At 45.6% G+C, this 20974-nt stretch overlaps 1 protein-coding gene across 1 annotated transcript in view; it reads left to right on the top strand.

Moving 5' to 3' along the window:
* Window positions 1-3334: 3334 nt before the first annotated feature.
* PSTPIP2 (proline-serine-threonine phosphatase interacting protein 2) overlaps window positions 3335-20974 on the top strand; it is a gene marked incomplete at its 5' end in the record, with an annotated part of 58528 nt that continues 40888 nt past the window's right edge. Inside the window, 2 exons of the mRNA XM_060173815.1 lie at window positions 3335-3582; window positions 16029-16106. Coding sequence (XP_060029798.1) covers window positions 3335-3582; window positions 16029-16106 — 326 coding nt within the window. The remainder of the gene's footprint in view (window positions 3583-16028; window positions 16107-20974) is intronic.

Below are 20974 nucleotides of genomic sequence, written 5' to 3'. Positions count from 1 at the left end.
AGAGCTTGCCAAACTCAACAACAAGACAACAAATAACCCCATCCAAAAATGGGGGGAGGACATGGACAGAATATTCACCACAGAAGAGATCCAAAAGGCTGAGAAACACATGAAAAAATGCTCCAAGTCTCTGATTGTCAGAGAAATGCAAATCAAGACAACAATGAGATATCACTTCACTCCTGTGAGAATGTCATACATCAGAAAAGGGTTATCGCTGGGGCTTGTTGCCTGCACTATGAATCCACTGCTCCTGGAGGCTACTTTTTCCCCTTTGTTGCCCTTGTTTATCATTGTTATTATTGTTGTTGTTGTTGTCATTGTTGTTAGATAGGACAGAGAAAAAAAATAATGCAGATCTTCAGTGTGACAGTGAAGTGTGTGTGTGTGTGTGTGTGTAGCAGAGCTATGTTTGATTATATCTACCTTCCACAATTTTAAAGATATATGTATTTGAGGGGGGCTGGGCAGTAGCGCAGCGGGTTAAGGGCATATGTCACAAAGCGCAATGATCCTGGCGTAAGGATCCCAGTTTGAGCCCTTGGCTCCCCACCTACAGGGGGGTCGCTTCACAGGAGGTGAATCAGGTCTGCAGGTGTCTATCTTTCTCTACCCCTCTCTGTCTTCCCCACCTCTCTCCATTTCTCTCTGTCCTAACAGCAGTAACAACAATGACAAACAACAAGGGCAACAAAAGGGAAAAAAAATAGCCTCCAGGAGCATTGGATTCATAATGCAGGCACTGAGCCTCAGCAATAACCCTGGAGGAAAAAAAAAAGATGTATGTATTTGGACGGCTAATATTTTCACTTATTTCCATTGAAGTAAAATCCCATAAGACATTATTTTATTTTATTTTATTTTATTTATTAATTGGATAGAGACAGCCAGAAATCAAGAGGGTGATAGAGAGGGAGAGAGACAAAGAGATACCTGCAGCACTACTTCACCACTCCCAAAGCTTTCCCCCTGCAGGTAGGGACCAGGGGCTCGAGCCTGGGTCCTTGAGCATTGTAATACGTGCACTTAACCAGGTGCACCACCACCCACCTGCATCAGACATTCTGTATGTTTCACAAGTATGTCATTAAAAAAATCAGTGTGGAGTCAGAGAGGTAGTCCAGCCTGTTAGAACACCAGCTTGCATACCTGAGGCACCTGACGCTGCAGGTTCAATTCCTGGCACTATATACCACCTTATGTTAGAGCTGAGCAGTACTCTGGTTTTTTCTCTCTCTCTCTCTCTCTTGCCTTTCTCATAATAAATCTTTTGAAAAGTAATTAGAAAAATCAATATATGCAATAGTACATTGTGTTATTATGTTCACCACCTACAGCCATTTTTTTTCTTCTTCCATAAAGTACCAGCACCACCTGAGGAAGTATCTTATGGGGTTGTTGTCAGGAGTGGACATTTCCACACTTCTTCAAGACAGGTGTCATTCATCTCACCCACCACCAAATTGCCATCCTGCTCCACCAGAGAGGAAGAGCCCCATTCTGTGTTTTATCTGTGTTTTCTCACACAGTTGGAGAGATATGGAGACAACACAAACTGCGTATCACTTGTTCACAGGGACCTGCCTATTGCTGTCCCTTCTGACCTGAGTGGACTTGGGGCCAAAGCAGTGGTGTTCAGGTCTAAGTTGTCCCTCATCTCCTGCTGCTGCTATAGATTATAGGGCATATCTCCTTCCCTCAGAGCATCAGGTAGGAACAAACCATTCAGGTTGGGGAGATAGCACAGTGGGGATGCAACAGACCCTTCTGCCTGAGGCCCCAGGTTCAATCCCTAGCACCACCATCAGCCAGAGCTCAGCAGGGCTCTGGGAAAATAATGGTGATGATGATGATAAGTCAGGGGACTGCACAGTGGTTCTGCAAATAGACTCTCTTGCCTGAGGCTCTGAGGTCCCATGCTCAGTCCCCAGCACCACTATCAGCCAGAACTCAGCAGGGTTCTGGGAAAATAATAACAACAACAGTGGTCTGGGAGGTGGCACAGTGCATAAAGCATTGGATTCTCAAGCATGAGGTCCAGAGTTCAATCCTCAGCACACATGTACGTGATGTCTGGTTCTTTCTCTCTCTCTCTTTCCTTCTACATGAATAAATAAAGTCTTAAAAATAATAATAACAACAATACTAATACTAATAACTACAAAACAACAATAATGGTTCTGTAAAAAGCCTTTCCTGCCCGAGTCTCTGATGTTGTAGGTTCGATCCCCAGCACCACCATTAGCCAGGATTCAGCGGGTTTCTGGGAAAATAATAATAATAATAATAATAACAATAATAATAATGGTTCTATAAAATGAGTCTCCTGTCTGAGGCTCTGAGGTCCCAGGTTCAGTCCCCAGTACCACCATCAGCCAGAGCTCATGTAGTGTATACCTTATCACAGCAATAACCTAGGTTTAAACCCCTGCTCCCCACTTGTGGGAGGGGAGTCTTAGGAGTGGTGAAGCAGGGCTGCAGGTGTTTCTGTCTCTTTGTCTGTTCCTCCCCCTCTCAATTTCTCTGTATGCAAAATAAATTAATTCGACAAAAAGAACAAAAGATTAAAACAACTTTTTTTCATTTAAAGTTTACCAGACTCTTTCCCCTTGGATTGTGGTCAACGACTGCACAAGGCATGCCAGCTGCTGGATGCTCCCCATCTTCCCTAAGTGGGGAGCTGCCCCCCTCCCACTGTTGGGCCTTGCTCCTGCCTTCAAGCCTGGAGCTGCAAGCTTTGCACAGCAAACCTTCCGACCCACTTAGAAGCTGTGGGCAGAGATGAGAGACAGGCAAAGTAGCCCCTACAGTCCTTGGCAGAGGTGGTCTAGGTCAGGTTCTTCTTAGCAGAATGAAAGAGCACTGAAGGAGCTGGAAGCAGTGGCCCCGGTTCTTGCCCCCTGGCCTGGCTTGACTTAGGACCTGGGGGGAGGGAGGAGCAAAGAGGAACCGGAGCCGGGCCAGCTCCCCCATCCATACACCCTCCATCCTCTGTCACTTCCTTCCTATTTTTGGTTTATCACTTGAGAAACTCTTCCATGGCTACATGCATTCCAGCTTCCTTTTTCCTGTTCCTTTTTTTTTTTTTTTTTTTTTGGTGGGGGTGGGGGTGGGGGTCATGCATATCTTTAAATTTTTTTATTCTTTTTCTAAAATTTATTATCTTTATTTATTGGTTAGAGACAGCCAGAAATTGTGAGGTGATAGAGGCAGGGAGGGAGAGGAAGGAGAGAAAGAGAGAGAGAGAGAGAGAGAGAGCTGCAGCTCTGCTTCACTACCCTAGAAAATTTCCCCCTGCAGGTGGGGGCCAGGGGCTTGAACCTGGGTCCTTGCTCATTGTGAGCAGGTGCATCACCGCTCAGCCCCCAGAAGCTTCCCATTGCCTCATCCCCCTCAGGGTCCAGTCTTGTGGACTAGGTGCCATAGTCCCCCCCACCCCCAGCCCCGCTGTACCTGTCTGACGCCAGCTCTCTCCTCCCAGAGCCTGGACATCCTGAGCACTGCCGGCTATGATAGCATCCTGCAGCATCTCAACAGCGGCCGCAAGAACTGCAAGGAGTTCGAAGACTTTTTAAAAGAAAGGTGTGTGTGGTCTCTTCTCTGCGGCGGTAGGGAGGACAAGGTGTTTCTCAGGACAGGGAACAGCTTGCTCTGTCTGCTTTGTTTCAGCATTGTTTATTTGTGGCGTAATCATAATTCACAAGGAGGCGATAGAGAAAACCAGAGCATCTTGCCCATGCAATGTCTAGAGTCATACTCAGAGCCTCTGAGTTAACTCTCTGTCAATTTCCTTCCTTCCTTCCTTCCTCCCTCCCTCTCTCCCTCCCTCCCTTCCTCCCTTCCTTCCTTCCTTTCTTCCTTTCTTCCTTCTTCCCTTTCTCTCTTTTTTCTTCCTCCCCCTCTCTCCCTTCCCTCTTTCTTTCTTTCTTTCTTTCTTTCTTTCTTTCTTTCTTTCTTTCTTTCTTCCTACCTTCCTCCCCCCCCCTCTTTTATTTATAAAAAAGAAACTGACAAAACCATGGGATAAAAGGAGTACAACTCCGCACAATTCCCACCACCAGAACTCTGTGTCCCATCCCCTCCCCTGACAGCTTTCCTATTTTTTATCCCTCTGGGAGCATGGACCCAAGGTCATTGTGGGTTGCAGAAGGTGGAAGGTCTGGCTTCTGTAATTGCTTCCCCACTGAACATGGGCATTAGCAGGTCCATCCATACTCCCAGCCTGCTTCTCTCTTTCCCTAGTGGGGTGGGGCTCTGGAGAAGTGGGGCTCTAGGACACATTGGTGAGGGTTGTCTGTCCAGGGAAGTCTGGTCGGCATCCTGCTAGCATCTGGAACCTGGTGGCTGAAAAGAGAGTTAACATACAAAGCCAAACAAATTGTTGGCCAATCATGAACCTAAAGGCTGGAATAGTGCAGATAAAGAGTTGGGGGGGGGGGTCCCTCCATTTTGTAGATAGCTAGTAAGCATATTTTAGTTATCTTCCAAAGGGCCAGTGGCTATACTACTTTTTTTCTTTTTCTTTTCCCCCCTGAGCCTGAAATATATGATATGCAGGTGGATCCAAGTTATTGTCTGGGGAGATGATGACATGGCTGGAAAAAGGACCAGGAAGCTGGATCAGGGAAGAGAGTAGCTCCCTTATATGGGAAAGGGGGATAAATATTGTTGACTGTAATCTTTTTCTTTCTTTCTTCCTTTCATTCTTTTTTAAATTATTTTTTTATTTTTATTTATTTTTTTTTATTTATTTTCCCTTTTGTTGCCCTTGTTGTTTTTCATTGTTGTTGTAGTTATTATTGTTGTTACTGATGTCGTTAGATAGGACAGAGAGAAATGGAGAGAGGAGGGGAAGACAGAAAAGGGGAGAGAAAGACAGACACCTGCAGACCTGCTTCACCGCCTCTGAAGCAACTCCCCTGAAGGTGGGGAGCCGGGGGCTTGAACTGGGATCCTCACGATGGTCCTTGTGCTTCGCGCCATGAGCGCTTAACCTGCCCAACTCCTTCTTTCTTTCATTCTTTATGCCCCCTATCTCTCTTCCTTCTCCTTCCTTCCTTCCTTCCTTCCTTCCTACCTTTCTTTCCTCCTTTTTTTCTCCCTTCCTTCCTTCCTTCCATTCTTTCTTCTCCTACCAGTGTTTTCATTGGGATTTAGTGCTGGTTCCTATCTCCAAGCTCAGAACTGCTGGATTTTTGCAACAAACCCTGACCACTAGTTGATGGCCATTTCCCCCTTTTGTTTTATTGGATAAAGACAGAAAAATTGAGAGGGGGGAAGGAGAGAGAGAGAGAGAGAGACACCTGCAGCCCTGCTTCACCACTCGTGAAACTTCCCCATGAAGGTGGGGGCTAAGGGCTTGAACCTGGGTCCTTGTGCATGATAACCTGTGTGCTCAAACAAGTATGCCACTGACCAGCCTCTGGTTGTTGCTGTTGTTAATCTTCTTTTTGATAGAAAAGTTAGGATAGAGAGAAAGAAAGATAGACACCTGCAGTCTTGCTCACCATAATGAAACTTCCCCTCTGCAGGTGGGACTGCTGGCTTGAACCTGGGTTGTTGTGCCTGGGAACAATCTACTGCAATCTACTGGGTGTGCCACTAGCTGGCCCCTGCTTGATAGTGGTGGCAACACATTGCAGCTTTTCTATCTCTTAATGGGCACTGAAGTGGGCTTCCTCTTCTCTTACCGGAACGCCAATCAAGTTGCAAGAAAAGAGCTCCCCGAGTGTGCAGGATACAGACTGCAAAACACCTCCTGCCATTGTATCTATCCTCTAGCCAGGGAGGGTAACTCTGGGGTTGAAGTCACCTTGGCAGATACCAGCAGATGAAGGGGGTATTGACCAAGAGCCAAAACTTCTGTCGCCCACACAAAATCATCTAAGAGTCCTCTGGCATCACGGGACTGATAGTTCAATCCACATTTTAAAATGGTCACATCAGTTAGGAAATGCACTTACAGCACCAGTGTTACACAATGCGTGAAACAAGAATCTAGTTAAAATGCTACATATAGCCCTGCATTTTATGCAGTTATCTTAATCAGAAATTGTTGGTGTGCAGGCAATGGTTAAACATTCACATTACAGTGTGTAAGGATCCAGGTTTGAGCCCTCTGGCCTCATCCTGCAGGGGGGAAGCTTTGTGAGTGGTGAAGCAGGGCTGCAGGTGTCTCTCTGTCTTTCTCCCTCTCTGTCCCCCTCCTCCTTCAATGTCTCTCTCCCTCTCTATCTCCACTCCCTTCTCAATGTTTTTCTGTCTCTATCCTATAATAAATCAATCAATAAATCAAATAAGAAACTATTAGGTGGTGGCAAGGAGGTAGCTCAGAAGAGAGTTCTGCTTTGTGACAGCTGAGGTCTGATCCCTGGTGTTTCATGTGGTTGACTGATGCTCTAATTGTTTGCACTGAACACACAAAATGCAACCTGCTGGTTGAATTGATCTATGGTTTATGAATGGACCGTGACCCACAGTCTGGAAAATGTTAATCCAGTTAGCTCCCCTCCCCAGAGGCAAGGTCTTACCTCCTTCGTGCTTCACAGAAGTATGCAACAGAGTGGAGGAGTGGACGCCAGGTGAGAATTGCTAAAGATGTAGCCTGTACTTCCAGTTCATGGCCATTTGTTTTCCAAGCACTTCACAGCCACACAGACACAGTCCCGGGTTCACTGATGTTGGCAGATGGCTGTGCTGGCTCTGGGTCTGAATGTCAAGTCCACATGTGCCGTGTGTTGGGGTTTGTGGTCTCTGAGCAGGTGGCCTGTCTGGCCTGTGGGTACCCTATCTGGTGACACACTTATAGAAGGAAGTACGGTCAGGGAGAGAGTGTGTGCCCGCACCCCACACCTGTGAGGAGAGAATGCTTGTGAGGACACGTCCTCTGCAGGTGTGTGGAGTCCAGCATGTGCTGCTGTGGAACATGGCTTCCTATGCTGAGTCTGAGCCACAGTCTTCTGGTGCTGAAATCTTCCTCGTGGGTCTGGAGATGAGAATGCAGAGCTGCCTGCCAGGAGATGGCTCAGCAGCAGGGCACAGTGTTAGCATGCCCGAGGGCCCAGATTCAATCCCTGCACATGTGTGCCATAGCAGAGCATGTGGCTCAGGTCTCCCTGTCTCCCTCATGAATAATATGTGAGTAATGTGTCATTAATAAACAGATGCTGGGCTGTGATCAGATTCACATGGGGCCTGGGATTTGGGGGTTTGTAGGGATTAGATATAATGCACACACACGATGCAGGGGCACCAATAACAGGATGTATTACTTAGAACTGAGGATTTCAATGAGGATTCACATGTGTTTGTAGAACTTTCACATGTGATGTGGTAAAACATGCCACACAGCTAGTGTGATGGTGTTAGGAAGCCCCTCCACCACTAGTGTGATGGTGTCAGGAAGTCCCTCCACCCCTAAGTGACACAGTCTCAGTGGAGCTTCTGGCAGTTCAACATGCCAGGAAGCAGGGAGATCCCCCAACCCCCTGAGGTGCTGACTCTCCAGGGGGGATTCTCTGTCTCCAGTCCCCTGAGGACTGTGAGTTTCTCTCCACTGTGAAAGCCAGGAACTGTGTTATTCCAAGGTGGATATGAGCAGCACATCTGTGCAGGCTCTTCTAGCTGTGCTCAGAGCCACCACCCCAAATTCAGGTGCAGTGAGTGGCCCATGATACTGGAACGGGCAGGGTTACTGCCTTCCCCCTGTTTGTGTCTCTGCTCTGGACTTGTCTCAGTGTGTGACCAAGAGGTGTAGGCTTCCATCCTCGACAACAAAGTAGACCAGCTCCTGCCTCTGCCCATGCATTGGCTGGAAAGGCCTGATGGTGACATGGATGGTGCAGCCATAGCCAACATTGCATGGACCTGTGACAAAAGCTGCGCATGGAGCATGTGCCATTGCTCTTGTGGGAAGTGTCCCAGGACCTGCTGTCGTAGCCCCAGGTTCTTCCCACTGCTCTTCCCACTTTTTTCCACACAAGATTAGCTTTGCAGCTGAGCTGGATCAGCTATGGACCAGAGCGAGCTAGAAGGTGATGGCCGGAGTCCAGGACTGTTCCCAGAGCACCTCACACAGGCTCTGTGCTTGTGACTCACAAGCTTTGGGAGCAGGGCAGCCAACTGGTGGGCTGGACGTACTCCAGGCACAGAGAGTTGGCCTCCCTTAGCCTCACCCCATCTGACCACCATGCCTATTCCAGACAAACAGGCTGCTTACTGGCAGACAGGTCTTGGTGACGCTGCCTCCTCCTCTTGGCTCCATCGTTCCCCTGCCTGGGAGGTTCTTTCTACTCAGTGCAAATTCTTCTCACACCTCAAATTCCAAGTCAATATTTCCTCTCCTCCTCCTCCTCCTCCCCCTCCTCCTTCTCTTCCTCTTCTTCTCCTTCTCCTTCTCCTTTTCCTTCTCCTCCACCTTCTTCTTCTTCTTCTTCTTCTTCTCCTTCTTCCTCTTCCTCTTCCCCTTTTTCTCCTCCTCCTCCTCCTCCTCCTCCTCCTCCTCCTCCTCCTTCTGTTTTATTGTCACTAGGGTTATTACTGGGGCTTGGTGCCTGCATGACAAACCCTCCACTCCTGGTGGCCTTTAAAAAATGTGGGTGTGGTAGATAGCATAATGCAAAAGATATGCAAAGACACTCATGCCTGAGGTTCCAAAGTCCCAGTTTCAATACTTTGCACCACCATAAACCAGAGCTGAGCAGCACTCTGGTTAAAAAAAATGTAGGGGAGTCAGGCGGTAGCGCAGCGGGTTAAGCGCAGGTGACGTGGAGCACAAAGACCGGCCGGCCTAAGGATCCTGGTTCAAGCCCCCAGCTCCCCAGCTGCAGGAGACTTGCTTCACAGCTGGGGAAGCAGGTTTGCAGGTGTCTGTATTTCTCTCCCCCTCTCTGTCTTCCCTTCTTCTCTCCATTTCTCTCTGTCCTATCCAACAACAACAACAATAAGAACTATAACAATAAAAACAACAAAGGCAACAAAAGGGAAAGTAAATAAATAAAATTAAAAAAATTAAAAAATAATTTAAAAAAATGTAGGGGCTAGGAAGTGGCACACCAAGTTAAATGCACATATGTAGAATGTGCAAGGACCAGTGCAAGGACCTGGGTTCGAGCCCCCATTCCTCACCTGCAGGGAGGACACTTTACAAGCGGTGAAATAGGTCTGTAGGTGTCTTGACGTCTCTTTACCCCTCTGTCCTGTCCAAAAAAGGGGGGTTAAATGGCCTCTGTAAGTGGAGGGTTCATAGTGCTGATGCTAAGCCCCAGTGATAACTCTGGAGGCAAAAAAACATTTTTTTTCTTGTAAAGACAGAGAGAAATGGAGAGGTAAGAGGGAGATAAAGAAGGAGAGAGACAGACACCTTTATCCCTACTTCACTGCCCATGAAGCTTCTTTCCTCCAGGTGAGGACTGGGGCCTTGAACCAGTTCTCAACAAGTGTGCTCTACCAGGTGCCCCACCATCTTTTTCCTTTAAAGAAGCATTCAGCTTCAGTCTAAAGTCTCCCAGTGGTCGACAATTAACCTTAACTGTCTTGTCTCTAGTAGCTAAATCTGTGAACAGTCCTGCTGACAGGACCCCAGATGGAGCTCCTGATGTGAGTAAAAAGTGAAAAACAGAGTGTGAAAACAGTGGCCTGTGATGTGGCCCAGTGGGTGAAGCACTGATCTCTCTAGCTCAAGGCTCTGCGTTTGATGCCCAGCACCTCTTGTGCCAGTGTGGCTCTGATTCTCTCTCTTCCACTCTCCCTCATAAATGAATACTCAAATGATTCCCTTTAAAAATAAAACCAAGGGGAGCTGGGAGGTAGCACAGCAGGTTAAGCGCATGTGGTGCAAAGCACAAGGATCCCGGTTCGAGCCCCCAGCTCCCCACCTGCTGGGGAGTCGCTTCACAAGCAGTGAAGCAGGTCTGCAGGTGTCTCTCTTTCTTTCCCCCTCTCTGTCTTCCCCTCCTTTCTCCATTTCTCTCTGTCCTAGCCAATAACAATAACATCAATAACAACAACAATAATAACTACAACAATAAAACAACAAGGGCAACAAAAAGGGAATAAATAAATAAATATTTAAAAATAAATAAAACCATGGTCCAGGAGGTGGCACAGTGATAAGGCTTTGAACTCTCAAGCATGAGGTCCTGAGCTCGATCCCTGGCAGCACATGTGCCAGAGTGATGTCCGGTTCTTTCTCTCTCCTCCTATCTTTCTCATTAATAAATAAATAGAATCTTTAAAAAAAATAAATAAAACCAAGGATGATCTACTGCCAGGGCAGATGAGAGAGACTAAACAGAGGATGCTGAGAGCCTCCACAGACTGCAGGGTCACCGGATACGAGCTACCTTGTGTTTCACAGACAGTAGTTCACTTTACTCACAGACCTGCCTTCTAGCACTCTTATGTTACAATGAGGAAGTTGAGGTTTGGAGAGGTAATGGAGGTAATGTAGCTTGCCGAAGGTCATACAGTTAGTATGAGGCAGCTCTGGTTTCTAGTAGAAGAAGGTGGGGGTCTTGGGGACTGTGCTGATGGCCACTGCAGTGTAGTGTCTGCTAGGTAGTAAGTGGTGGGGAAATGGTGCCACCACTAGTGTGGATGTACAAGCCTGGGAGGTGGGTGTTAAAGAGCGAAATCAAACCTCCATCCACTGCAAGGAAGCAAAAGATGTTTATTCACGAATTGCAATCCGGGCCGAGATGGTAACTGGTGTTAGTCTACCAAGCTCGATCCTGAACAAAGCTCAAACCATACAATTTATAGGAATTCAGACTACACTCAGGGAGGGGGAACACATCACCTTATCAGCCTATATCCAATCATTTCAAACTTAGCAAAAGCCTGATCTATTCAGAGCAAAGCATGGGCTAGTTTTAAACATCACACCAGACTAATAGGTCCCAGCCAAAGTGGGGGGTCACCACATGTTTTTCTCTGTTGGGACCACCCGGCCATCTGTTTGCAATTTTATCAGACCATCTGTTTTAACTATCTGGTAACAGTATTCCTATGCAGAGGTCATGAGGAGGCCTGTCCGCTGCAGGGTCATTCAAAATAATTGATGGCCTTCACTGTTTAGGTTCTGTTGAGGGGAAAAGGGCAAGGAATTTTCCACCTTACTGGGCAGGAGGGCAAAAAGCAACTATATTTAAACTATTCTTAAAACTCAAACTCAAAAAGCAACTATACTTATAACTATTCTAGAGTTACTGCCTCTGACAGTGGGCAGGGAATGTGTTCTTAGATCTATTTTATGGAGGAGGGATTTAAGGTATATTGGTGCTTAAATGGCTTGCCTAGGATTATTATTACTACTTAAATTTTTTTGTATTATCTCTATTTATTGGACAGAAACAGTCAGAAATTGTGAGGGGAGAGGAAGAGAAGAGAGGAAAAGGGGGGGGGGAGAGAGAGAGAGAGAGGTGCAGCCACCTGCCATATTGCTGCTTCACCATTCACAAAGCTTTACCTTTACAGGTGGGGACTGGGTCCTTGAGTATTGTAATATGTACACTCTACCCATTGCGCTAAGTAGTGGAGTCTGGACTTGTTGTCTTTGCTTCGTGGTCTCTTAGGAAGACTGGGTATGTTTTGTAAAAAGGGGGTTTTTCCAGGCACTGAGCTGGAAAATTGTGTGCTGTAATTGGATCCTGTGTAAGGAGAAGGGAAGTGTGTGTTTAGAATCCCTTTACACCTGCAATTCTGCACCTATATAGGCTAGTGGTTCCACCTACAAGACTGGGAGGTTCCCTTGTCCCAGTGGCCTGAGACAGGCTCCTGTGCTCACACCGTGGTTCCTTTCCCGGCAGTGGGCAGTGTGGTTGCGAGCCAGCTATCTCTCAGGCTAGGCTGCAGGGTGGTAGGCCGCCAAAGGGGGAGGCTGGACCCATGTGTGCAGCAGCACTCGGTGTTGGGAGCATAAGCGAAAGCAGCGGTCTTCAGGGGCATGGTAAGGCGGGTGACTTCAGTGATTTTTACTTTGTTGTTGTTTCACTGCCATTTCACCATGCTGATGAGAGAGAGATAGAGAGATGGGGGATACCACAGCACTGACACCTCCTCTGATACTAGGTGGGCAGACTTGAACCTGGACTAGCCAGTCAGCTGCTATGAGTCAACTGCTGACTCATCTTGCTGTGGGCTCAGCATGCCTAGAAGCGGCAGCTGCCCAGGGGAGAGAGGTGGGGGGGGCGGGGGGGGCAGGGGGGGGCTGCACTCGCGCTTTACTTCATGTAATGCTGTTGAGTCTTTGCAGTGAAAACACAGTCACTGGTTACTTGGATATGTATTCAATTTGAAGGAAAGTGGTATAATTCCCTGCAACTCACTAGTGTGAGTCAGACAAGACAGCGACAGGGACAGAGACCCTCAGTGATGGTGCTGACGAAGGTGGAGGCTTAGTTAGCACCTTCAGCCTTTGGCCCACTGAGTAATCATTAGTGACTTGTGTGAGACCTGCCACCTGTAGATTTTATATTCTGGTTTCCTTTATTTATTTATTTATTTATTTATTTATTTATTTGCCTCCAGGGTTATCTCTGGGACTCGATGCTGGCACTATGAAGCCACTGTTTCTGGTGGCTATTTTTCTCACTTTATTGGATAAGACAGAGAGAAATTGAGAGAGGAGGGGAGAGGGGTGGGGGTAGACAGCATAATGGTTATGTCTCTCATGCCTGAAGCTCCATAAGCTAGAGCTGAGCAGTGCTTTGGTTAAAAAAAATAATAATAGGGAGTGGGGCGGTAGTGCAGTGGGTTAAGCGCACGTGGTGCAAGCGCAAGGACCGGCATAAGGATCCCGGTTTGAGCTCCGGCTCCCCACCTGCAGGGGAGTCACTTCATAGGCGGTGAAGCAGGTCTGCAGGTGTCTTATCTTTCTCTCCCCCTCTCTGTCTTCCCCTCCTCTCTCCATTTCTCTCTGTCCTATACAACAACGACATCAAATAACAACAACAATAAAAAAACAAGGGCAACAAAAGGGAATGAATAAATAAATATTAAAAATAAATAAATAAATAAATAAAATTTTTGTGGTCCGGAGGTGGTGCAGTGGATAAGGCATTGGACTCTCAAACATGAGGTAAAAAAAGAGAGAGGAGGGGAGATAGAGTGGGAGAGAGAAAGAGAGACACCTGCAGACCTGCTTCACAGCTTGTGAAGCGTCCCCCACTGCAGGTGGAGGGGCTCAAACCTGGATCCTTGCTTGGGTCCTTGTGCTTCGTAATATGTGTGCTTAACCAGGTATGCCACTGCCCAGCCCCCAGACTTTATATTCTGACATTCCCCTCTTTTTGGTCCAACTTAGTTATATATTTGACTGGACTGTGAATGTTGAGCTCTGTAGGATGATAAAATAGTACTTTTAGAAAAGATGGGAGAGGGGCCTAATGGCGCAGCTGACTGAGCACACACATCACAGTGTGTAAGGACCCAGGTTCAATGTCCTGGTCCCCATCTACATGGGGAAAGCTTTATAAGTGGTGAAGCATGTTGCAGGCCTCTGTGTCTGTCTCTCTCCCTCTCTATCTCCCCCTTCTAGGTTTCTTTCTATTTCAATCCAAACTAAATATTTTTTTAAAAAAAAGAAACAAAAATAAGAGGAGTGTTGGGCATGTATTAGATAAAATTGGGGTAGATAGCATGATAGTTATACAAAGAAACTCTCATGCCTGAAGCTTCCAAGTCCCAGGTTCAATGCCCTGTACCACTATAAGCCAGAGCTGAGTAGTGCTCTGGTAAAAAATAAAAACAAAAAACAAAGAACAACAACAAAAAAAAGGGCAGGGGTAGATAACATAATGGTTATGCAAACAGACTCTCATGCCTGAGCCTCCAAAGTCCCAGGTTCACCACCATAAACCAGAACTGAATAGTGCTCTGGTAAAAGAAAAAAAAAGAAAAAAGAAAAAAGAAAACAAACAAACAAACAAAAACTGCTAGATAAAATTACATACTAAGAAAATGTTAGTATTATATTGATGTGGTGTGTATGTACACACATATGTGTTTGGACCATGATTTCAGAATGTTAGTCTGTAATGTGATGATGCTTTAACTGCTCAGGGAGGCATGTTCCCTGTGTTGTGTTGACACTAGTAAGTCTTATACATATGAGTTCAGCATTCCAGGGCTGACTTTTTCATTGTTTTTCCTTCAAATATAAAGGACACAGAGATAGGGAGAGACACCATATCACCCAAGTTTCCCTTGGTGCTATGGCGCTTCCCCATGGCACTGGGGCTCAAACCCAGGCTTTGTGTGTGGCAAGAACATGCCCGTCGTGCTGAACTTTTCAGCCCTGCCTTGCTCAGCTTCACAGTACTGTCTGAGCTGAGGCTTCTTACTGGAGAAACCTCCTTAGAGACAGAGGCCACTGCTCTCTCACAGTTCGTCTCCGGTGTGTAGAGGGAGCTTTGTGTTCCAGAGGATGGTGCTACGTCTCAGCTCCTGTTAAGGTGTCACCTCCAAGGGAAATGCCATGTGTCAAAGAATTAGCGCCACCTGGCCAGGAGGTAGCTAACATGGGAGCAGCATGGATAGATCAAGTGAAGTACCATTGAAGGTGAAGTGGTGCTTCAGTCTCTCTCTCTGAAATTAAAAAGAAAGAAATGGGAGTCGGGTGGTTGTGCAGCAGGCTAAGCGCACATGGCGCGAAGTGCAAGGACTGGCACAAAAATCCTGGTTCAAGCCCCCCAGCTCCCCACCTGCAGGGGAGTTGCTTCACAGGCAATGAAGCAGGTCTGCTGGTGTCTATCTATTTTTTTTAAGTTTTTAAAAATATTTATTTATTTTCCCTTTTGTTGCCCATGTTTTATTATTATAGTTATTGTTGTTATTGATGTCATCATTGTTGGATAGGACAGAGAGAAATGGAGAGAGGACAGGAAGACAGAGGGGGGGAGAGAAAGATAGACACCTGCAGACCTACTTCACCGCTTGTGAAGCGACTCCCTTGCAGGTGGGGAGCTGGGGGCTCGAACCAGGATTCTTGCGCCGGTCCTTGCACTTCGCACCATGTGCGCTTAATCTGCTGCGCTACTGCCTGACTCCCTACAGGTGTCTATCTTTTTCTCCCCCTCTCTGTCTCCCCTTCCTCTCCCCATTTCTCTCTGTCCTATCCAACAATGATGACATCAATAACAACAATAATAACTACATCAATAAAACAACAAGGGCAACAAAGGGAATAAATAAATATTTAAAAATAGTTGCTAAACTAAAAAAATCTAAAAAATGAAAGAAAGGAAGAAAGAGGAAGAAAAAAAAAGAAAGAAAGAAAGAAAGGGAAAAGTGATCTGGGAGTAATAGCGTCATGTGTGTTCAAGATCTTGGCATTGAAAAAAATCAGCCTTGGAGTTTTATTTTTTTTCTTTCTTTCCAATTTTTTCTTTATGTGGGGGGCTAATGGTTTATAGGTGACAGTAAAATACAGTATTTTGTCTATGTGCAAAATTTCTCAGTTTCCTGTGAAACACTTTCACCCCCAGCCTAGGTCCTCCTCCACCATCATGCACCAGGATCTTAAAGCCCCCCTGACCCAGTTCTTATTTTGGTGCAATACACCAACTCCAGTCCAAGTTCTGCTTTGTGTTTTCTCTTCTGTGCTTATTTCTCAACTTCTTTCCATGAGTGAGATCATCCCATATTCATCCTTCTCTTTCTGGCTGATCTCATTTCACAGGATTCCTTCAAGCAGCCTTGGAGTTTTTATATGGCAATACTTCTTGGGTTGAAATATACTCTTTCAGGACCTTGCACACATAGGATGCAAGGCAGTGACCTGAGACACTGTTATAGTTAATAAGGAAACTTGTCAAAATGGTAAATGGAATTATCTCTGCAGGAAACACTGTCAGGTCTGTGGACTGTAAGCCAGTCATCCTCAGTTCAGTACGTGGGGGCATTTGTTTAGCTTTGAGCTGAGTTCTTGCTTCTCTGGTCGGTTCCTACTGAAAATAAACCGAGTACGTGAGTTGTTGAAAGAACATCATCCCTGAGAAGAACTCAGAGCTCTCTGCTCTGTCCCCCAGGGCTTCAATTGAAGAGAAGTATGGCAAAGACCTGCTCAGCCTCTCGAGGAAGAAGCCGTGTGGGCATTCGGAGATCAAGTAAGTGTCACTAGTCTCTCTGGCTCCAGGCTGTTGATGCAGTCTAGGGACCCACTCCCTTCAAGAGTTGGACAGTAGGTGGGGAAGTGTATTGGTGGAAAAAAAAATGCAGGGGTGGGTGGAAGCTGGGTGGTGGCTCACCTCGTTGAGCACACATGTTAAAATGAGCAAGGACCTTGGTTCAAGCCCCCAGTCTTTCCTGCAGGAGGAAAGCTTCAGAAGTGGTGAAGTAGGGCTGCAGGTTTCTCTCTCTCTCTCTCCCTCTCCCTCTCCCTCTCCCTCTCCCTCTCCCTCTCCCTCTCCCTTTCCCTCTCTTTCTCCCTCTCTATCACCCCTTTCCTCTCAATTTCTGGCTGTCTCTATCCAATAAGTAACTAAATAAAGGTAATTAAAAAATAAAAAAAATTGGGGGTGGGCAGTGGCACACCTGGTCAAGCACACATATACCATGTGCAAGGACCCGGTTTGAGCCCCTGCTCGCCACCTGCATGGAGCATGCATCATGCATGGTGGGGCAGGGATGCAGATGTCTGTCTTCCTCTCTCCCTCTCTACCCCATTCTCCCCTCTTCAACTTCTCCCTATCCTATAAAATAAAAGAAAAAGAAAACAGATTTAAAGTTTGAATGTTTTATTCTTAAAGTATTATGATATGTAAAATATATTTGGAATATATAGCATGTGTTTGGAATCGCTTTATTGAGAAAATGTTGATTTGAAATCGGCTGTTTGCACAGAGCTACACTCCCATATCTGTCCAAGTTAAGTGTCAGCACTACCCCAACACACAGTGAATTGTCATCTCCCTCCAGCCACTTTCTTCTTTTGAGTCCTTGGAACTGATGAATTTGACCATCGTTTTTAAAAAATAGTTTTTTCTTCCTTATTTCCAGTTGTGAAAAATATAAAAAATGTAGAAATAAGGTTAAAATGAACTATGAAGTCCAGACCCATTATTGATGTTTTCCACAAAGTCTTTTTCTATATGTACCTTTCATAGGTCGGATTACACATATAACTTTATACTAGGGATCTCTTTTTCTAGACCACTGCTCAACTCTGGTTTGTGGTGGTGCTGGGGAGTGAACCTGGGACCTCTGGTGTCTTGGACATGAAAGTCACTTGTGCACAACCTGCCCTATGCAAATAGAAGGGTTTCTTCATATGCACATGCAGTGACACAAACACACCCTGTGATAACTACAGGGATATCTTTACATTGCTTTATTCTTCTTAGCACCACTGGGAGACTTCTGTATCACAATGATTTATTCTCCAGTCATTCCTGGAGCACTCTGAGGCTACAGAAGTGGCCAGGATGTGCTGTCTATTTAATATCACACTTTCTCACATATAGACTGGCTCATGTATGGTCCTATGGAATCTCACCTTCAGAAGGTTTTGTTGTTTACCTAATACTTATTGCTGTCCCTATTCTGAAATTCCTACTATTTTTTATTATCTTTACTTATTTATTGAATAGAGATAGCCAGAAATCAAGAGGGAAGGCAGTGATAGAGAGGGAAAGAGACAGAGAGACACCTGCAGCCCTGCTTTACCACTTGTGAAGCTTTACCCCTGCAGGTGGGGACCAGGGATCTCAAACCCAGGTCCTTGCACATTGTAACGTTTGCACTCAACCAGATTCACCACCACCTGGTCCCAAATTCTTACTATTTTATAGGTGAGAGGTCCTATATTTTCATTTTGCTGTTGACTTCAGGAATTATGCAGTTGGTCTGATTTACATGGACATTTCCAGATTTCTTCTCTAGCACAAACAATTCTGAAGGGAGGCTCAGAGAAGTACTTAGGCAGCACTTGTCAGTATCTGCATACCTTCTCACCTCACATATTGATGTGTTTACTGACCAGGATGTTCTGAGGCCCCATGACTTCTACAGATACTTGTGGAGGCAGACAAAACACTGCCTTTTCCTTTTTCTTGCATCTCTCACACACAAAAATAGAGACACAGTATAAATACCCACACATATAAATACACGCACATAACCACACACACCTCGGACTGCAAGAAAAGAACTAAATTGGGGCCAGGTGGTGGTACACCTGGTAGAGTGCACATGTTACAGTGCACAAGCACCCAGGTTCAATACCCAGTTCCCATCTGCAGGAGGAAAGCTTTGAGAGTGGTGAAGCAGGGCTGCAGGTGTCTCTCTGTCTCTCTCTCTCCCTCTGTCTCTCTCCCCCTTCCCTCTCAATTTCTTTTTTTTAATATTTATTTATTCCCTTGTTTTATTGTTGTATTTATTATTGATGTCATTGTTGTTCGATAGAACAGATAGAAATGGAGAGAGGAGGGAAAGACAGAGAGGGGGAGAGAAAGATAGACACCTGCAGACCTGTTTCACCGCCTATGAAGTGACTCCCCTGCAGTTGGGGAGCTGGGGCTCGAAATGGGATCCTTACACCGGTCTTTGCATTTTGTGCCATGTGCACTTAACCCGCTTTGCTACCGCCCCCCCTTGATTTCTGGCTGTCTCTATGCAATAAATAAATAAATTTTAAAAAATAACTGAATTATTAAGAGGGCATTGGATGATATTAACACATTAAGTACACAAGTCTAAGGCCATTAGTAATCAGGGCTGGGGAGACAGCATAATGGCTGTGCAAAAGACTTTTATGCCTGAACATGAGTGCCCAGGTTTAAGCCCTAGAACCATCACCCAGAATTGAGCAGGGCTCTGATTTCTTTCTCTATTTCTTATTAAATCGATAAATAAAATATTTAAATGTTACTAATCTTCAGACATAGGATATCAATACAAGTATAATTTCACTGCTGATTTATTTAGTTATCATTAGGGAAAATACTGGGGAATATTTGAGATAGAAGGAGAGAGAGAGAGAGAGAGAGAGAGAGAGAAGGGGCAGTACCACAGCACCGAAGCCCTGGCAGTGCTATGATGCTCTCACATGGTGTATGGGGGCTTGAACCTGGCACCCACATGGGAAAGCAGCTGCTCACCCAGGTGAGCTTTCTCAACACTCCTTTAAATTATTTTACTGATTAAATTATTATTTACTGATTAAATTATTATTTTTATCTTTAAAATATTTTTATTTATTTATTGTTGGATAGAGACAGAGAGAAATTGAGAGGGGAGGGAGAGGTAGAGGGAGGGAGAGACAGAGAGACACCTGCAGTCCTGCTTCACCACTCATGAAGCTTTCCCCCCTGCAGGTGGGGGCTGATTAAATTATATTTTCGGTGTTTTAAATGAAAAATCGAAAAAGCAGAACTTCTACCTGTGATGGTGGTAGATTAGCAAGTCCTGTTTCCTTTAGCTGTTACCACCACAACAAATGCTACAACTTATGTATAAAAATCAACATAAAAATGAGATTGGAGCTCAGATAAAATAACAATAGAAAATGGCACGAAACGCAAGGACCGGCATAAGGATCCCTGTTCGAGCCCTGGTTCCCCACCTGCAGGGGAGTCACTTCACAAGCGGTGAAGCAGGTCTGCAGGTGTCTATCTTTCTCTCCCCCTCTCTGTCTTCCCATCCTCTCTCCATTTCTCTCTGTCCTATCCAACAATGATGACATCAACAACAACAGTAACAACAACAATAATAACTACAACAACACAAGGGTAACAAAAGGGAAGAAAATAAATAAAATAGTGATAGAAAGAAAGCATAGAACCCAGAAGGCGAGGGCAGAGAGATGTTCACAGAAAAAGTAGAGAACTGCTCTCCACTCGGTTGCAAAACACCCAGTTAGATTCTCTCCATGACAGTTGTGCACCATGCTGGGCTCTCAGATTGCCTTTCTCTGCTGCTGCTTGACTCACAGCCAGGACTGCTCTCTGCTGCTCCCTGTTTAGCTCTCACCCATAGTTGCCTCCACTGCTGCCCTCTGGTCCAGTAGATGAAAGGAAACAAATGCTATTTAAATCATGTGTCAAGTTCAGGTGATTGAGAGCTGCCAGTAAGTCACCTCTAGAACAGCGAAAACCAAAACTGCAGAAAAGCCCAGACTCAGCAAAGCTACATAAGCTTCCTGATGAAGACTTCAAAGCCATATTCCTTAGTATGGACACCAAAATAAGAAGATGTATGGAGGAGGACTTAAACAAAATTGGAGAAACTGTGAGGGAATTTATAGAAGAAAAATGGTAATAGTGATCAAAGAAATAATGAGTACAGGGACTGAGATAAAACCAGGTTAGAGGGAAACATCTCAGTACCATAGATGCCAAAGGTTAAACTAGAGAGCAGGAAGATAAGGTAGAGAAAGCCACTCCCCTCACTCCCCACAGAAAAGAAAGAAAGGAAGGAAGGAAGGAAGGAAGGAAGGAAGAAAAACTAGCAAAAAGAAAAGGTGCTGAAGCAATATAAGAGCGTCATGGGACAACACAGAGGAATAGCATCCATATCATAGAGGTATAAGAAGAAAAGAATAGAATTTGTACTTTGTACTTTAAGAAATATCAGGGCCAGGCCATGGTGCACTTGGTTGAGCACACATATTACCATGCACAAAGACCCAGGTTCAAGCCCCTGGTCCCCACCTTCAAGGGAGAGCTTTACGAGTGGTGAAGCAGTGCTGCAGGTCTCTATCTGTCTCTATTTCCTCCTCCATTCTCATTTCTGTCTATCTTTCAATTATAAGAAAAATAAAACCTGAAATATTAGTTGAGAATATCCTTCAAATTAAAGGATGGGGGGTTCAGTGGTAGTGCAGTGGGTTAAGCGCACGTAGTGCAAAGCACACGCACTAGAAGGATCCCGGTTCGAGCCCCTGGCTCCCCAACTGCAGGGGAGTTGCTTCACAGGTGGTGAAGCAGGTCTGCAGGTGTCTATCATTCTCTCCCCCTCTCTGTCTTCCCCTCCTCTC

This window comes from Erinaceus europaeus, chromosome 15, assembly GCF_950295315.1.
Source record: "Erinaceus europaeus chromosome 15, mEriEur2.1, whole genome shotgun sequence".
Lineage (NCBI taxonomy): Eukaryota > Metazoa > Chordata > Mammalia > Eulipotyphla > Erinaceidae > Erinaceus > Erinaceus europaeus.
The sequence above is the reverse complement of the archived record's forward strand: the minus strand, read 5'-3'. Positions and strand labels throughout refer to the sequence as shown.